General features: G+C 43.6%; 2 protein-coding genes across 4 annotated transcripts in view; one reads left to right on the top strand and one right to left on the bottom strand.

The window, feature by feature from the left end:
- SMAD4 (SMAD family member 4) overlaps nucleotides 1-18,431 on the bottom strand; it is a 110,986-nt gene that overhangs the window by 56,228 nt on the left and 36,327 nt on the right. For 2 of the 3 annotated variants that reach the window (XR_640505.4, XM_003914385.5), the window contains exon 1: nucleotides 4,425-4,537. The exons of the other annotated variant lie outside the window; for it this stretch is intronic. The gene's annotated coding sequence lies outside the window, so the exon portion shown is untranslated. Of the gene's footprint in view, nucleotides 1-4,424; nucleotides 4,538-18,431 lie in introns of those variants that run through there. 3 annotated transcript variants of the gene reach the window in all.
- LOC110741760 (translation initiation factor IF-2-like) lies at nucleotides 1,023-14,983 on the top strand. The gene is made up of 3 exons (XM_021929899.2): nucleotides 1,023-1,042; nucleotides 4,216-5,137; nucleotides 14,500-14,983. The coding sequence occupies exons 1-2, from the start codon at nucleotides 1,023-1,025 to the stop codon at nucleotides 5,123-5,125; spliced, it is 930 nt and encodes a 309-aa protein (XP_021785591.2). The 3' UTR covers nucleotides 5,126-5,137; nucleotides 14,500-14,983.

The following is an 18,431-nucleotide window of genomic DNA, read 5'->3' as shown; positions in this document are numbered from 1 at the left end:
AAAGCTCCTCAAGGGATCTAAAAGTACAGCCAAGATTGAAAACTACTTGCCAGGCATGGTGGCTCATGCTTGTAATGCCAGCACTTTGGAAGGCTGAGGTGGGAGGATCACTTGAACCCAAGAGTTCAAGACCAGCCTGGGCAACAGAGGGAGACCCTGTCTCTACAAAAAATTTTCAAAAAATTAAGACAGGTGTGATGGTGTGTGCCTGTAGTCCCAGCTACTGGGGCAGCTGAGGTGGGATTGCTTGAGCCTGGGAGGTAGAGGCAGCAGTGAGCTATGATTGCAGCACTGCACTCCAGGCTGGGACACTGAGCAAGATGGAAAGAAAAAGAAAAAAAAAAGAAGGCTGGGCGCAGTGGCTCATGCCTATAATCCCAGCACTTTGGGAGGCTGAGGCAGGTGGATCACCTGAGGTCAGGAGTTCAAGACTAGCCTGGCCAATGGTGAAACCCCATCCTCTACTAACAATACAAAAAAATTAGCTTGGCATGGTGGCGCACACCTGTAATCTCAGCTACTCGGGAGGCTGAAGCAGGAGAATAGCTTGAACCCAAGAGGTGGAGGTTGCAGTGAGCCAAAATCGCACCACTGCACTGCACTCCAGCCTGGGCGACAAAAGCGAAACTCCGTCTCAGGAAAAAAAAAAAAAAAAAAAAACAAAGAAAAGAAAAGAAGAAAAAGGGAGGGAGGGAGGGAGAAAGGGAGAGAGAAAGAAAGACAGGAGAGAAGAGAAGACCATTGCCCTAAACGTTGGGAGTAAAAAAGCAATAAAAAGATGAATTCAACACATTTACAAGTTTTCCAAACTGCAAAAAATTCTCATTTGAAATATAAATAATGAAATACATTCTTTGAGCCGAATGGTCTTTACTGTTACCACCAATTATAAACTGATTAAAATGTTAACAGACCCTCTTTACAATTGGTCTTTGGTACTTATCTGATCTATGATATAATTTGCAGTAGCAACTTATCAAGGCTTAGATTATAAGAACCTTATAAACTGTAAGAATCCGACTATGCATGATCTTAGTTTTACGTATGTAAGCACTACCCTAGTTTTCATTCACTCTCATAATTAAACACAAATATTCCAGGATGCCAATTACACCATGCAATAGTATCAAGGTGACACAACCTAAAATACCTTGTTCCTGAGAAACTGGAATTCAGTCAAATTTCCCATTACCAAAATTACACATTTTAGAAAGAGAAAACAAAATCCAAAAATTCTAAATCTGACTTACGATCAAGCATATGCTTGGCATATGTGATTTTACAAAACTGTATTAAATGCTGTATTATAGGACAGGCACAGTGGCTCACGCCTGTAATCCTAGCACTTTGGGGGGCCACAGCGGGCGGATCACCTGAGGTCAGTTGTTCAAGACCAGCCTGGCCAACATGGCGAAACCTCATCTCTACTAAAAATACAAAAATTAGCCAGGTGTGGTGGCACATGCCTGTAATCCCAGCTACTCGGGAGGCTGATGCAGGAGAATCGCTTGAACCTGGGAGGCGAGGTTTGCAGTGAGGGAGATCATGCCTCTGCACCCCAGCCTAGACAACAGAGCAAGCCTCCATGTCAAACAAAAACAAAAAAATGCTGTGTTATGCTGGTCTAAGTCTTTTAACTGTAGAAAACAATGAAACATTTTAGTCAGGTTACTTTTATACACGATTAATGGTCAACTCGGAGTCACCATTCATCATCGCTTTAAGAAAAAAAAATTTTTTTGGCATAACTACACTGTCTTCTAGACCAACAAAATAAGAGAAATCCAAACATACATAATGAGTATTGAAATGGCTAATACAAGATGCTTAAAGAACCAGTCACTCTAAAAAAAAATCACTGAATTAAAAATGAAAAAAATGGTTAGTCATGAACTAGAGAGGGATAAAATGAACCAAGTTTAAACATCGGCAGAACAACATGTTTTCACCAAAATAGGCAAAAATTTAGACAAGCCTAAATATGCAATTTAAATATAATGAACCCTGCAGATTCTGTAGGGTTAACCTCCCTAGTAGAGGCCTCAGTAATTCACACCTCAATTAGAATAGTGCCTAATGATGTTACTATAACACTGGCTCAATCAGAAAAAAACTGCTTCCAAGTGAGAGAGCTGGAGTGTAACTGGGCAGCGTAAATTAGGTTAATTCTTGCTCCTTAATTTGGGGGGAAAGAAAAACTGAAGAGGAATACAGAAAAAGAATTCACACACAATCACTCGACTAAAATGTAGCTTAAGAAAGTGAAGCACAGGCTTTTAAAAATCATTCACGTAAAACTTATTCCAATTTTTTTTTTTTTTTTTTTTTTTTTGAAACGGAGTCTCACTCTGTCGCCAGGGCTGGAGTGCAGTGGCGCGACCTCTGCTCACTGTAAGCTCCGCCTCCCGGGTTCACGCCATTCTCCTGCCTCTGCCTCCCAAGCGGCTGGGACCACAGGCGCCCGCCACCAGGCCCGACTAATTTTTTGCATTTTCAGTAGAGACGGAATTTCGCCGTGTTAGCCAGTATGGTTTCCATCTCCTGACCTCGTGATCCGCCAGCCTCGGCCTCCCAAAGTGCTGTGATTACAGGCGTGAGCCACCCCGCCCAGCCAACTTACTCCAAAATATTTCAAAGTGATTTTCTCAGTACAAATTTTCATTAAGTCTGAAAAACATTTGCAGTTTGGTTTTTTCTAAACTCAAGATTTACACTGAAGGCAGTTACCTAAATAGACATACACTCTCACCTCAAAAATAAAAAAACTAAGATGCAATAATTCTTTAAAACTCACTCAAAAACCTGGAAAGCAAAGAAAAAGCCACTTCTATTAATAGTCACAAACTGTTACAACAATTTTTATCTAAAGAAGCTTTTAGTTTTAATTCCAACAACTTAAAACCTACATAATTCACCACTATCTTTAGATCTAAAGCTACTCCAAATTATAAATGCTTGGCCTATCTATCTCTATTACATTTTTCTGTAACAAACCCATTTAAGTAAACAAAATCATGACAGCATTATGGAAGAAACACTAATTTAAAAAACTGTATTTTTAAATGTTAATCATTTTACAGTTTGGAATATTGTGTATTAATCATATCAGAACTTTCCAATATAAAGTCCTCAGCATCAAAAAAAAAAAGGTACATTTTAGAACTTCCTATATTTCAACTGAAATGTATATATTTAGTCTCCGCAGGGTATGGCAAAAGCAATTTATGAAATCCATCATAAAAATTATTCAAATGCCATGTTCTAAATCTAATTACGAAATTATGCATTTCATTTTTTTTTTTTTTTTAGAGACTAAATGGTTTTTGCCAGCAAAAAGTAGTGAACCTACTTCTTAAACACCCGAGTAACCAAGCTGCTACTAAGACTAAAAGGATGCTAATTCTGGCAAAAGTCAAAGGTTATTAACAAAAATTAGCTGAGACCATATGTTTGCAGAAGGCAATTTTAGGATAATTCCCCTATTATCTTGTTGTATTTATTATTCCTAAATAACTGGCAATTCCATCTTAAACTACGGTGCAAAAACTAAATGCATTAAGAAACTAATTTGGAAATAATAGTTTCCAAATTATAATGCATAATAAAATGTTTTTTTAAAATAAAAACAAACGTACTTAGGTTTTTAAGGGGAAACAGCTATCAATCTTCAATAGGGCTTTTTAAAGCCTCTGCACCAGCAAATAAACTTTTCACGTTAACTACACACTTGTCCCTTTGAAAATCTAGTTTGAGAAATCCTAACAGCAGTTTGGGACAAGTGATGGAGCCACCGCCCTCCACCCTACACCAATTTCACTCTCAGTACATGTAGTGCTAACAGTAAGATCAACTATGTCTTTTAATAGGAAGCATGTTTTATTGGGGGCAAGGAGGGGTTCAGTTAGGTGCTAAGAATGTGTCCTGCATACCGCCGTCACTCTCAATACTCAAAAAGTAAACATATCAAAGCCAGAAGCGTAAACTGGCATGACAAGACTAGGAAGAGAAAGTAGGGGACAAAGAGAAAACCGAAATTGGCTGGAGAAAATAAATTAAGACAAACAATTTACAACTTTCATTTAGACCCTAAGGCAACACATTCCAGCCGACCCAACGCGCTCAGCCGGGGCGACCGTGAAACTACTCGAGAACAACAAAGAGGAGCGGCGGCCGCGGCAGGAGTCCCGTCTGACTTTAACTTGATTCTCCCACGAGCTGCAAGCGAAGCTGGGGGCCGGACGGAGGCAAGGCACCGCCGCCCGGCCCGGCTCGTCAGGCGGCCGCGGTCGCCCTCCCAGCGGATTCCGCGCGCTCCCCGCCGCCGCCGCCGCAGCAGCAGTCGGGAGCCCGCCCCGGGGCGGGGAAGCCGCGGGCGGGGTGCGCGGGCCCGGCCGGGGGAAGGGGAGGGGACATGGCGCGGTTACCTGGGATCGGGCGGTGGCGAGGGGAGTCCGCTCTCCCGCCGCTGCTGGTCCGCGGACGCGCCGGGCCCGTCGCTTTCCCCTGCGGCCCGGAGAGCTCCTCGGCCCCCGCCCCGAGGCGTCCCGGCCAGGCCGCCCCTCCTCAGTGCCGCGCCGCTGCCCGCGCGGGCCGGACCGCCTCGAGCTCCCGGGCCGCCCCGCGGCGGGGGGCCTCTCTCGCTGGGCGCCTGGCTCCCCTCACCCGCTCCCACCCCCTGGGCGGCCGCGGAGCCGAGGGGAGGGCGGGAAGGGCCTCCCGAGGAGAGCAGGAGGGCGCGAACGCAGGCTCCGCCACCCGAGCCGCTCCGTTACCGCAGCAGCGACGACGACCAGGGCCGTGTTGTTGCTGCCAACTTGTCGAGAACACACTGAGCATGCGCGCGCGGGGACCACATCCGGGTAATTTCAGGGTTTGGCCCTTTTCCCCCGCAGCTTTCCTTTCTCCCGGCTGTCGCCGCCTCCCGCCCCAAGTGACGGCGAGAGTCGCTCTGCGCAGGCGCCTGCAGGGCAGAGCCAGCCGAGGGGCGGCTCTGAATCCCGGCCTGGGCCTGGGCCTGAGCCTCCGCGCGGGCAGAGGCGAAGGCCTGCTTGAGGGAGTGGTCGCCGGGAAAATTGGCATCTCTTGGCAAAAAAGTTCCCAAGGAGCGCGGGAGAGCTCGGCGTAGAGTGGGCGTCCAGTAAGTGTTTATAAATAGCTATTAGCCCGGCTTTTGTTGTGTATTTGTTTTGTTCTGTGTGGAGGACCTGCGTAGGCACAAAAATTGGCCTTCAACCACCGGTCGACAGCTCTGGGGAGAAGGTGGCTAGGTTGTAGGAGTTCACTTAGGGAAGAAACAGACGCTGGCCGCACCTTCCTTCCCTGTGTGGCAGCCCCAAATCACGAGCCCCAGAGGTGTTTGAACTCGAGAGACGCACAGAACAGTCAAGGAATCACATATTGAAGAGCCTTGCCCTGCAAGTGTGAGTGGATTTTGTTGGAAGCGATGTAGGCGCACTCTCTGCGGGAGGGGAACTTCGAATCCTACGACACACCAGTTAACTAGGTTACCTGTTTGGTGGGGGAAGGCACAGGCTCTGCTTTTGACTTTATGCTTCTTTTATTTCATATTTTTTACAAGACGCATGCATTTCTTTTTCATTTAAAACACATTAATGATTTATATTCACCAACCAGGAACTACTTTGGAACTACTTTTAGTCCCTCCAAAACTAATGATTAGCCAGTTCTAAAGTCATTTCTTAAGTCACGTCGCCCAGAAACTCTCTACACCCACCGCACGCCTTCATCACTCATACTCAGTGCTTCATTCTATCCTCCACATCACTGCCTGGGCCATTCCTTCTTTTACCAGAAAGCTCCTTAAGCTCCAAACTGGTGTTCTCTTACTCCTGGGATTTATGAAGACCAGTTTTAAGGGAATTCATTTCCACATCTTCCACTGCTGTATGTTCTATTTTCGAAAATTGCCCAGCTTAAGAAAGGAGCTGAGGACACAGCATCCCCTTTCAAAACTGTCCTCCCACCTTACAAAAGAAAGTCAAAATTCTCACCCATTACTAATGTGCATTGGATCAATGCAGTACTTCCCCAGCAATCCAAAAGGGACAATTCAAAAATCGGTATCTATGCTGAGAAAGTAAATGACTTTAGTGAATGGATATTAAATTATTTTTCAAGTCAGATAGTTTTCAGATCTTTTCTGTCAACGAAACTGAAGGAAGATCTGTCAGCTGATAGATTACAAAACATGATTTGGTAATAGATCAATATGTGATTCTTAGGTAATATACCTCAGAAGAAGTTTTTTAAAAATTGACACATAGTTATAACTAAACTTCTTCCATTCCGTCTGTATTAGTTACCTATTGCTATATAACAATATCACCACAAATATAGAAGCTTGAAACAACAAACATTTATGATATTACAGTTTCTCTGGGTCAGGAGTCCAGGCATGGCTCAGCTGGGTCCTCTACAAAGTGAGGCTGGAACAAAGGATCTGCTTCCAAGCTCATGTGGTTGTTGGCACCATTCAGTTCCTTGCATGCTGCAGGACTGAGGGCCTCCGTCCCTTGCAGGCTGTTGGCTGGAGACCCCCTCTGTTCCTTGCCATGTGGTCCTCTCCATAGGGAAGCTAACAATATGGCAGCTTGCTTCTTCAAAGCCAGCAACGGGGAGAGTCTCAGCAAGACACTGGTTTCAATCTTATGTAACATCATCACATACACAGTGTCACTCATACTCTGTCACCTTTGCCATACATTGCTGGCCAGAAGCAAATCACAGGCGCCACCTACACTGAAGGGGAAGGAAACACAAAAGTTTGAACACTAGGAGGCGGGGATCATTTGGGGCCTGTTTAGAATCTACCACACCATCTATTTATTTATGCAAATGATATTCCCTATAAGCTCAACCTCTTCTCAGAATTTCCCTTCAGGTTCCCTTCACCTTTTTAGTTAAGGGAAACCCAACTTTGCCCTGGGACACTGCTCTTTCTTCCACCTATCAAGTAGTGGCAATGGTGTTTTCAACCTTCAGCCTCTTAGTGCCTGGAGGTGAGGTAGGTTTCCTTCTTGCTTCTCAACATTGCTTCCAGGCCGTCCCCCTCCTCCTCTAAACCAGCAACTTTAAATCTTGCTATCCAATACCTCTATCGCTGACCTTACCCCACTTTATCTCTGCACAATTTGCTCCTGTCAGTCACTCCAGTGCCACTTCTGTCCTAGTGCTAGGTGGTTATAAGATCTTCCCAGTACTCTGGCCTCTCAGTTCCTTTTATTCTTCAAAGATTTTCTCTCATTGCTTCAATTTTATGATCTTACAGTTTCTCTGCGTCAAGAGTCCAGGCATCACTTGGCTGGGTCCTCTACAACGTGAGGCTGGGACGAGGATCTGCTTCCAAGCTCATGTGGTTGTTGGCAGCATTCAGTTCCTTGCAGGCCTCAGGACTGATGGCCTCAGTCCCTTGCTGGCTGTTGGGTGGAGACCCCCACTGTTCACCATTAACTTCAGGTAGACCGTTAGTGCTGTCCAGCAATTCTCTTACACTTCTCTGCTCCACTCTTCTGGATTTTGTACCTTCTCTGTCCTCTAACTTACACATCCTCCCCTTGATCATTCTGGATTTTGTACCTTCTCTAACTTCTAACTTGCACATACCCTAACTAAGCCACTTCCTCCCATGGTCATAATCACAGTAGCCTTATCGAACTCTGCAACTTCTTCATTATCTCAGTTTCAAACATCTCATACCCTGATCACCACCTCGGTTTTCTAGGTCACTCCCTGTAGTACTCTAACTGCGACAATTCTTTAACCCCTCATATCTGCTCTCACCCAGCCTCAACCCCTGGCCAATCACAATCACTCTTACACATGCCCTCAGCCCCCTTGCCTTTCTCTCCCTTTGTTGTGCTTGCCTGGCAAAACCACAACCCTGATTCAAGCTAGCGCCCTGAATGTGGCGAAAGAAGAACGCAATCACACTGACTACTTTCACTTTAATTTCATCACCAGGAACCTCAGGCAGACCCCTTAGTGCTGTCCAGCAATTCTCCTTCCCTCCTCCATTCTTGTGGAGTTTGTACTTTCTCTGTCCTCTAAGTTGCACATCCTCCCCTCCATCATTCTCAATTAACAGCCTTGTTTGAGAAAATTGAAGCAATAAGAGAAAAAATTCTACAGAATCTCAGCATCACCCACACCCACATGCCATCCTCTACTTTGCCTTCCCCACCCTCACATGGTTGAATTGCCATGCTCCTAGCTAAAGGAGCATTGTCACCAACACATAGATTCCAGTCCTATCTTGCCTAATCAGTATCCTCACTGTCACTCCAGCAATTATCCCCCTATTCTGTATTATCAATATTTCTCTACTGTGTCATTCTGGTAAGTTTACCAGCAGCTGTGATTTTTCCAATCCCACAGATTTTTCTCTTGGACCTATTTCTACTGTCAGCTATCACCCATTTCTCTACTCCCTTTACAAGAAAACTTCTAAAAGAGTTTTCTATACTTTATCTGCAGTTCTTCTCCCATTCTACAACAGCAGAATACATCCCATACAATACCATTTATATAAAGTTCAAAAACATGTCAAGCATGATATGTATGTTAAGACTCCATACATACGTAGTAGAATCATTACATGTGAGGTACACATGTGGCGTATTTTAGGTCATCAGCTGAGTGTTAGGTCTCCCATCCTCTCTGAAACTCCATTCATGCTTTCATCCTTACCACACTATCAAAACTACTCTTGCGAAGGCCAACAAAGAACTTCACGCTGGCTAAACCCAATGATCTAGTCTCAGTTCTCATCTTGATTGACTTATCTGTAACAGCTGACACAGCTAATCACTTGATTCTCTTTTTTTTAACCACATCCTCTTGGTTTTTCTCCTTCATTCATGGTTCCTCCTTCCCTGTCATCTTTGCTGGATTCCATCTCTTCTCTCAAACCCCTTAACTGGGGCTCATTCCTTGAACTCTTTTTTTTTTTTTTTTTTTTGAAACAGAGTCTCTGTCACCCAGGCTGTAGTGCAGTGGCATGATCGCAGCTCACTGCAACCTCTGTCTCCCAGATTCAAGCAATTCTCCCTGCTTCAGCCTCCCAAGTAACTGGGATCACAGGCACCCGCCACCACACCCGGCTAATTTTTGTATTTTTAGTAGAGACAGGGTTTGGCCTTGTTGGCCACGCTGGTCTTGAACTCCTGACCTCAGGTGATCTGCCTGCGTCAGCCTCCTAGAGGGCTGGGATTACAGGCGTGAGCCACTGTGCCTGGCCCCTTGAACTCTTTTTAATCTATATACACTTCCTTGATCTCATCCAGTCTCCTGACTTTCAATACTATCTAAGATATATGATATCATCATATATGATGACAACTCCTAAATTTATATCTTCAGCTCAGACCTTACCTGAACTCCAGATTCTGATATCCTCAAACACGTCATAAACTGAACAATATTCTCCCTCAAACCTGTTGAGCCCACTAGCTTTCCGATCTCATTTGATAACTCTATTGTGCAAGTTGTTCAGACCAAAAACCCCGAGTAGTTTCACTTTAATTTCATCACCATGAACCTCAAGTAAATCCTTAGTGCTGTCCAGCAATTCTGGATTCCCCTCGTTTTCTCACACGCATGTCTAATCCACAGAGCATCCCTAACCACCTCCACTGCTACTCCCTGGTCTGAGCCACCATCATCTCATCTTTGGATTCATCTTCTAAAAGCTCTCCCTGTTCTCATGCTTGCCTCTTCCCAATATAATAGCTACAGTGATCGTTTTAAAACGTAAGTCAGGGGTGGGCGCGGTGCCTCATGCCTGTAATCCCAGCACTTTGGGAGGCCGAGGCGGGTGGATCACGAGGTCAGGAGATCGAGACCATCCTGGCTAACACGGTGAAACCCGGGTCTACTAAAAAATACAAAAAAATTAGCCGGGCGCGGTGGTGGGCGCCTGTAGTCCCAGCTACTCGGGAGGCTGAGGCAGGAGAATGGCGTGAACCTGGGAGGTGGAGCTTGCAGTGAGTGGAGATTGCGCCACTGCACTCCAGCCTGGGCGACAGAGCGAGACTCCATCTCAAAAAAATAAATAAGTCAGATATCTTCTCTCTGCTTAAATCCCTACATTAAATGATCCTCATTTCATTTAGAGTAAAAATCTACATCCTTACAATAGTCTAAAGGGTTCTATAAGATCAGTACCACCACTCCACCCCTGAGCATTACTTCTCTAATCTCATCTCCTATCAGTCATTCTCCAATATGTTCTAGCCTTCCCGATGTCTTTTCTAGTCCCTAGAAGATGTCAGCCATGCTCCCAAGTTAGGGCCTCTGCACTGGCTGTGCCCTCTGCCTTGTACATGTTTCCCCCTGATATCTGCATTGCCAACTCTCTCACCTCCTTTGGTCGAAAGTTACCTCATTGAAGCCTACCCTGACCTTTTAAAAATCACAACCGATTCTTAACTTTCACAGTACACCTAAAGCCCCTTTACCCTGCTTTCTCTTTTGCTATAGCACTTCTGACATACTATATGATTTACTCATGTGTTGTGTTTATTGTTTATTGCCTATTACCCCCGACTAGAATGTAAGCTCCATGAGGGCAAGGATTTATCTGGAGTATTTACCAGTGTATCACAAGTGCCTAAAGTAGCTATTGACACGTAGGAGATGCTCAATAAATATTTGTTGAATGAATGAACAAGGTATTTTGTGTTTCTATCCATAGAAGTGAAAACTAGGACTAGGTTTGACCCAATTCTATTTCATTCAGCAAAAATATCCTTTAATTTTGATAGATACCAAAATATGTAATACTTTGTGTCATTTAGATCAATTAGGTATTAAAATTATGCAATCAAAATGAGCTTTTTAAGCTTATCAGAGTCAGTCAAGAATTTTCTTTAAAAAAAAAAATTGTAGGGAAATGCGGTAGGTTGATCAATAAAAGACTCTCCAGCTTAAAATATTATATTAAAATGTTCAGGGGTAAGTGGAATGGAAGTACAAGATAAGAAAAATAAAGACTGATGTAAAATTTACTTTAAAGAAAAGCTTGTTCATGTAGTTTTTAAATGGATGATAGATGCATTATGATCTTTAAATTTCCTTGGATACATTTAAAGAATGATGTAGCAATCTTATTTTAAAATGCCAATACTTAAGCCAGAAATAACAAACCTTATTAAATAATAGGTTTGTTAAATAATAATTTATAATTTAAATTAAATAATAATTTAAACTTGTGATGAAACATTTTAGATATGACCTTTAAAAGTACAAGAAGAAACAGTTTTAGCGAAGCATGATGGCTCATGCCTGTAATCCCAGCTACTCAGGAGGCTGAGGCGAGAGGATTGCTTGAGCCCAGGAGTTTGAGGCTGCAGTGGGCTGTGATCATGCCACTACACTCCAGCGTAAGTGACAGAATGAGACCCTATCTCTTATTTAAAAAAAAAAAAAAGAGAGAAGGAAGGAAGGAGAGAGAAAGACAGAAAAAGGAAAGAAAAGAAGGAAGAAAGAACAAAACACAGTTTTTCAAATTTCTTTTTTTTTTTTTTTTTTTTTTTTGAGATGGAGTCTCGCTCTGTCGCCCAGGCTGGAGTACAGTGGCCAGATCTCAGCTCACTGCAAGCTCCGCCTCCCGGGTTCACGCCATTCTCCGGCCTCAGCCTCCCGAGTAGCTGGGACTACAGGCGCCCGCCACCTCGCCCGGCTAGTTTTTTTGTATTTCTTAATAGAGACGGGGTTTCACCGTGTTAGCCAGGATGGTCTCGATCTCCTGACCTCGTGATCCGCCCGTCTCGGCCTCCCAAAGTGCTGGGATTACAGGCTTGAGCCACCGCGCCCGGCCTCAAATTTCTTATAGGAGAAAAGCAAGCAAGAAATCTTGAAGACCATAGTTACAAAGCACTCAAAGGGAGCCAAGCTACTGCCAGTTCCACATAGATCTCTGATGGGGCAGGCAAAGGCTTGAAAGGTTTATATTCCTTTTGTTTTATTTAATGGTTTCACCTCTTATGAATAGGAGCTTTCTAAGGGTGAAGAGAATATAGAAGTTTAATCTTTTCATGCTAGGGATGGAGACAGTGCTCCTCCCTCAAGCAAAGGACCTCCTGGCACAGGTTAGCATCATGATATTTTAGTGTCAACCCAATGTTTTGGGTTTGGTTTTGTTTTGTTTTTTAGAGATGGGGTCTTGCTGTGTTGCCTTGGCTGGACTCAAACTCCTATGTTCAAGTGATCCTCTTGCCTCAGCCTCCTGAGTAGCTGGGGACTACAGGCACGCACCACTGCACCCAGTTTAACCCAGTGATTTTTAAAATAATTCCAGTTACTCCCGAAAATTACTTAACATCGATTAACCTAAACATTACAAGTGATTCCCACATTCCTAAAAGCACTAAAATAAACTCTGTCATCTCTTTGGCTTAAAGTATACAGCCATAGAAATGTATTACCTATTCAAAATATTAGGTTGAAACTTGATTCAAACTTGAGATTCAAAATGACTGGAATCCAGGCTGTGTCTGGAATATCTTTGTTCCTGTCCGTAGGATTCAGTGGTCCTCTAGGAAGGGTGCCCTGCTATGTCAGAGTTGGCTGCCCTTTCTTTCTGCTCCCAGACTAGGCTGTGAGTTCCCTGAAGATAGAGGTTCTCCTTCCCCCACATTCTCTGAGTGCCCAACACTGGGCTTGCCCATGGCAAGTGTCAGAGAAGTGAGAGATGAGGCTGGGAAGATGGATCTGGGGCCAGGCAACAAAGGAAGCTGTGCTGATGAATTGAACTCCATTCAGGATCAGATATGCTTAGATTTTTTTCTTCTTTTTTTATAATCTTATTGAGGTATAATTTACATATTATAAACTTGACACAGTGGACAATTTGATGCATTTGGGCAAATATATCCAATGTGCAACCACCACTACCAATCAAATATTAGAACACCTCTGTCCCTCCAAAAAGTTCCCTTATACCCCTTTGCAGTCAGTGCCACCTCCCAACCATACGTTCCTGTCCCCAGGCAACCACTGCCATGTTGTCTGTTCCTAAGGCTTTGTTTTTTCTAGAATTTCACATAAATGGAATATTTCCATATGCAGTCTTTTGTATCTGGGTTCATTCACTCAGTGTGTTTTTGAGATCCAGAATGTTACTGCGTATCAGTAGTTAGTTCCTTTTTATTGCTTAGTAGTATTTCATTTTATGTATCTGCAAATCCACAGAAACAGAGGTAGATTAACAGATTAGTGGTTATCAGGGGAATTGGGAGGTATAGGGTTTCTTCATGAGGCGATGGAAATGTTCTGGAATTGGATAGTGCTGAGAGTTGTACAACATTTTAAATATACTGAGAGACACTGAATTATACACTTTGAAATGGTTAAAATGGTGAACTTTAGGAAAATTTTATGCTTAAAAAGCTAGATTGTAGCAAGCACCACAAGCATGTTACAAGTGAATAATCTTTGCAGTCTCACTGACTTGATTCAAGTCCCCATGTCACTCCTTACTAGCTATGAGACCTTGGACAAATGATTCTAAGTCTCAGATTCTTCTTCTGTGAAGTAGGGGTAAAAATACAGCCCATCTCACAGAGCTGCAGTAAAAACAAAATGAGACAATGCGTGTGAAGCACTTGGCATGGCGCTGACAAGTGCCCGATCAGTGGCAGCTTCTTGTTTAATCCACCTGCACCTGCCATGTGTCAAGCCCATTACGTGTCTTCATCTATTTGATTCAACAACAAGGAGGGACTATTCCCAATTTAATAGTGATGAAACCGAACCATTAAGAGATTAAAAAGTAACTTCTTCCCATATTGAGGGACATTCTGTAACATAACTAGTCTATAATTTTCAAAAATATCAATATCATAAAAGACAAAGCCTGAGGAACTGTTCCAGATTAAAGGAGACTAAATACACAGGATAATTAAATGTCATACATGATCCTGAATTGAATCTGGGGAAAATTTTTGCTACAAAGGACCTTATTGGGACAATAGACATGATTGGAAAATAGCTTAAAGATTAGACTATAGATATATAATAGATTATAGATTAAATATAATAGACTGTAGATTAGATAATAGTATTGAGTCAGCGTTAGGTTTCCTGATTTTGATACCTGTAGCATGCAGGCCAGAACTAGGGTGAGACAACAGAGGTTCCTAGGGTACAAAGTTGAAGGAAGCCTTCTTGAAGGGCCACCCAGGCTCAGGCCTTGTTAGCCTCCCTCTAGTTCTAGCCCTGGTGTTGTCGTGTAGGGAAATGTCCTTGTTATCGGAGCTACACACTGAAGTCTTGAGGGTAAAGACATGCCAGTATATACAATTAACTCTCTAATAATTCAGGAATAATCATCATACATAGGTAGAAAGAAAAAAAAGATAAAGTGTACATTGCAAAATGTTAATAGTTGGTGAATCTAGGTAAAGTATTTACAGAAGTTCTTTGTACTATTCTTGCGACTTTTCTGTGAGTTTGATTTTTTTTTTTTTTTTTAAATTTTAGGTCACTTGTCCCTGTGATGAAGTTCACAGCAGAGCTGGAATTTGAACTCTCTGCCCACAATGTGTGGCATGGTGCCACCCTGCAACCCAGATAGCTCTACCCTGAAGCCAGGGCTGGGAGGGCCTCCTGATCAGATGCTCAGAGCAGCGTTTCTCCTACTTTAACATGCACACAGATCACTTGGGGAGCATGTTAAAAAGTCCATCCTGATTCCTTGGATCTGAGGGTGGGCTGGAGACTCTCCATTTTTAATAAGCTCTCAAGTGAGGCCAATACTGCTGGTTCCAGAAGCAGAGTCCTAGACTCCAGGGTCTAGACCTATGTAGGGCCTAAAATCCAAAATGTATTGGGAAGGGGAATAATGGAACACTAAATTATTTAGGAGACAGTTCACAGTCATAATTCTACCCACCTAAAATGCTTTTTGATAAAAGTTGAATTTTCAGACATCACTTCCATTGAATAAACATGTGGAGTGACCCTACTGGGTGCCATATCTTAGAATTCAGAATTGAATGGCAATGGATATGAACTAAAACAGAGTTTACTCAGTCTTTCCCTTCCCCCAGTAGACGCCAGATCAGACTTACATCTAGACAGATTTTAGTCCCTCAGGTGAATTTGGCATCTAACAGTTTCCCTCAGTGTCACAGGTACAAGAGAGAACATCGCAAGCAGGGAGTGCTGGAAATGACAAGTTCATCAAAAACAAAAAACCTGCCAAGCACAGTGGCTCATGCCTGTAATCCCAGCACTTTGGGAGGCCGAGGCAGACCATTTGAAGTCGAGTTTGAGACTAGCCTGGTCAACATGGCAAAACCCTATCTCTGCTAAAATACAGAAATTAGCCAGGCATGGTGGTATGTGCCTATAATCCCAGCTGCTCAGAAGGCAGAGGCAGGAGAATCACTTGCGCCAGGGAGGCAGAGGTTGCACTGAGCTGAGATTGCACCACTGCACTCCAGCCTGGGCAACAGTGCTATGGTGTCATTTCAGTGATAAAATCTAGTGAATATCTGTGTTACTTTTTTTAGCTTTCAACTCTGAGGAGGAAAACAATCTACCTAAACAACACCAAATTATTTTCATATTCTTTAAACATTTTTCTTATTTATTTATTTATTTATTTATTTATTTATTTATTTATTTTTGAGAGAGAGTCACTCTGTCACTCAGGCTGGAGTGCAATGGCACGATCTTGGCTCACTGCAACCTCCGCCTCCCAGGTTCAAACAGTTCTCCTGCCTCAGCCTCTTGAGTACCTGGGATTACAGGTACTCACTACCACACCCAGATAATTTTTGTATTTTTTAGTAGAGATGGGGGTTTCACCATGTTGGCCAGGCTGGTCTTGAACTCCTGACCTCAGGTGATCCGCCCACCTCGGCCTCCCAAAGTGCTGGGATTACAGGCATGAGCCACTGCACCCGGCCTCTTTAAGCATTTTTCTTGGGAGACAACCTTGAAGAAAAATGATTAACTTTAGCTTAGACCAAAATCACAGTTATTATTTTTTTTAAAACTTTTAAGAATAATCAAGTTACCTTTTTGAGGTAAGAATTAGGCCCAGCAAATGGGTATTGAAGAGAGAAGGAGACTGTGAGTTCTTGGGTGAGCACAGACCACATGTCTGCTCCTCAGGACAAGCTGTGTGTAAGGGGCAGAGAAGGGAGGGGATTCCAAGATGGAAAATCCATCACTGCTCTGAGGCTCCCAGAACACTTGCCCTTCTTAAGGGTCTGTTGTCCCTTTCTCCCAGAGCTGCTGCTGCCTCTCTGCTTTTCCTTCTTCCCCTTTCCTTTCCCTAGGCAACTTTCGCTTCCCTGGCACTTCTGACACGCTTCTCCCAGCTGCTGCCCTTGAACTGCCACCCCCTTCCTTCCCTCTGTGCCAGCTCCCAGGATGAGCTGGGGCACAGTGCTTTCTCAGGTTGAAGAAGCCTCCTGCAGGGCTCAAGTACCAACGCATCTACATCTTTAATCAGGAAGGAAATAAGAGCACCACATAACCCTGGCCATAGGTGTCTCCCTCCCTCCTCTTCAGGGAGGCTGGTTCCCGGGTCACCTCCTACCTGGTTCAAAAATAACATCCCTCATGTTTAAGAAAAATGCTGTGGTTCAAAAGCCCCTCTGGGCCCAGCTGCCTTCCCCAGTACACAGATAATCCCCATTGCCAGGGAGCTGCAAAGTGGCTCTGAACTTGCCGGAGGCTACACTTTTTAGTTAGAATGCGGGTCCTGACTGCAGGCCTAACCACAGTCCACAAAAGCTCTTCAGAAAGTGTCCTTTGTTGGTAGGTATGACACAAAGGCCCAGGAATGCGGCTTACACAGTCCTGACTCTACAGCTGGCCCTCCATCCTCACTGCTCTCCCAGGAGAAGGTGGGAACTGGCTTCTTCAGCCAAGGACAAAGCCACAGTGGACAATCGCAGGTCCAGGCCCAAGGTTTGCCCTCCCTCCTGCCTCCATCTTTACAAATCTCACTCATGCATGAGGCCAACTCCCCTCCTACTGATGACTCCATCTCCTCTGCTGATCTCATCCAAACAACCTCAAGCCAGTCCACTGGCACTTGATTTTGTAGTCTTGTGTGTATACATTCTACTTCATTATGAGACAGTAGCATAGAGGCTAAGATAATGGATGGGCTTTGAAGTTAAATGGACAAGCATTCAAATCCTGGCTCTATCTTGTTGCTAAAACAGAATACCTGAGACTGGGCACTTTATAAACAATAGAAATTTATTTGGTTCATGGTTCTGCATGCTGGGGAGACTAAGAGTATAGCAGCAGCATCTGGTGAGGGCCTTTGTGCTTCATCATAACCTTACCTCTTAATGCTATCACAATGACAATTAAATTTCAACATGAGTTTTGGGGGGATGTTCAAAACCATAGCAATGGAACACTAAACAATAAAAATGAAATGAGTTACTGACACATTCAAAAACATGGTGGTTGGGCCACCCAATTGGGGCATCTATATATTATATACAGTTAAGTGATTAGTTAGGCTTATATAATATTGGGAATTTTTATGTTTGGAATATTTATGTTGCACTTGTGGTGTTAACCATTCCTATGGTGCTGAAGCGGTATCACTGTCTGGGGTAAACACCTGGGGTTCATTGTCTTGTGCTAAGAAGATTAAGGACACCGACACACAAGTAGTGAGTTTGGAAGCAAAGGTTTAATAGGCAAAAGAAAGAGAAAGGAGAGCAGCTCTCTTTTATGAGAGAGAGAGAGAGAGAGGCATTGTCTGAAAGGAAAAGCTGGCCTGCTGCAAACTGCAGCAGATTTTATAGGCAGGCTTAAGGAGGTGGTGTCTGATTTACGAAGGGCCCACAGATTGGTTTGACCAGGTATGATGTTTACATAGCACACGGAGATGGCTGGTTGCCCCACCCTAATCTTACTATGCAAATGGCTTTCCACTTGGCCAGTGCTGTCTTGTCTGCTCCTTACTGTACACATGGCTAGCAAAGAGAAGGAAACATGGAGCTGCCATTTTAATCATGCCTAGTCCCAGGTAGCCTTTTCCTATGGGCACAACTGCCGGCATTCACCCGTGCAAGCTTCCAGCTTGCTTGTCTATGCCTGCAGCTTGATTTTACAGGCTGCTCTTTGTTAGAAAAGAAAATGATTTGGGGGCTGCTTTTCATTAAAAGGAGAACCTTACCAAGGACGTCCTTACCTTCACAACCTGTGTAAGTAATTTCTTTTTAACTCCTTTATCAGTATTTCTCAGATTTACCTGATAATGATTACCTGGTGTGGTAGGCTGAATAGTGGCTCACTATGTCCATGTCCTAAACCTTGGAACATGTGAATGTTACCTTGAATAGTGTTTTTGACTGTTTTCTGTTGCTATAACAGAATATCTAAGGCTGTGTAATTTATAAATAAAAGAAATTTATTTCTCACACTTCTGG

This window comes from Papio anubis, chromosome 19, assembly GCF_008728515.1.
Source record: "Papio anubis isolate 15944 chromosome 19, Panubis1.0, whole genome shotgun sequence".
Lineage (NCBI taxonomy): Eukaryota > Metazoa > Chordata > Mammalia > Primates > Cercopithecidae > Papio > Papio anubis.
The sequence above is the reverse complement of the archived record's forward strand: the minus strand, read 5'-3'. Positions and strand labels throughout refer to the sequence as shown.

Coding starts and splice junctions, on each gene's coding strand:
- LOC110741760 (XM_021929899.2), top strand. CDS start 1,023: ATGCATGATCTTAGTTTTAC. Junction 1,043..4,215: donor ATGCATGATCTTAGTTTTAC/GTATGTAAGCAC, acceptor TTCTCCCACGAG/CTGCAAGCGAAGCTGGGGGC.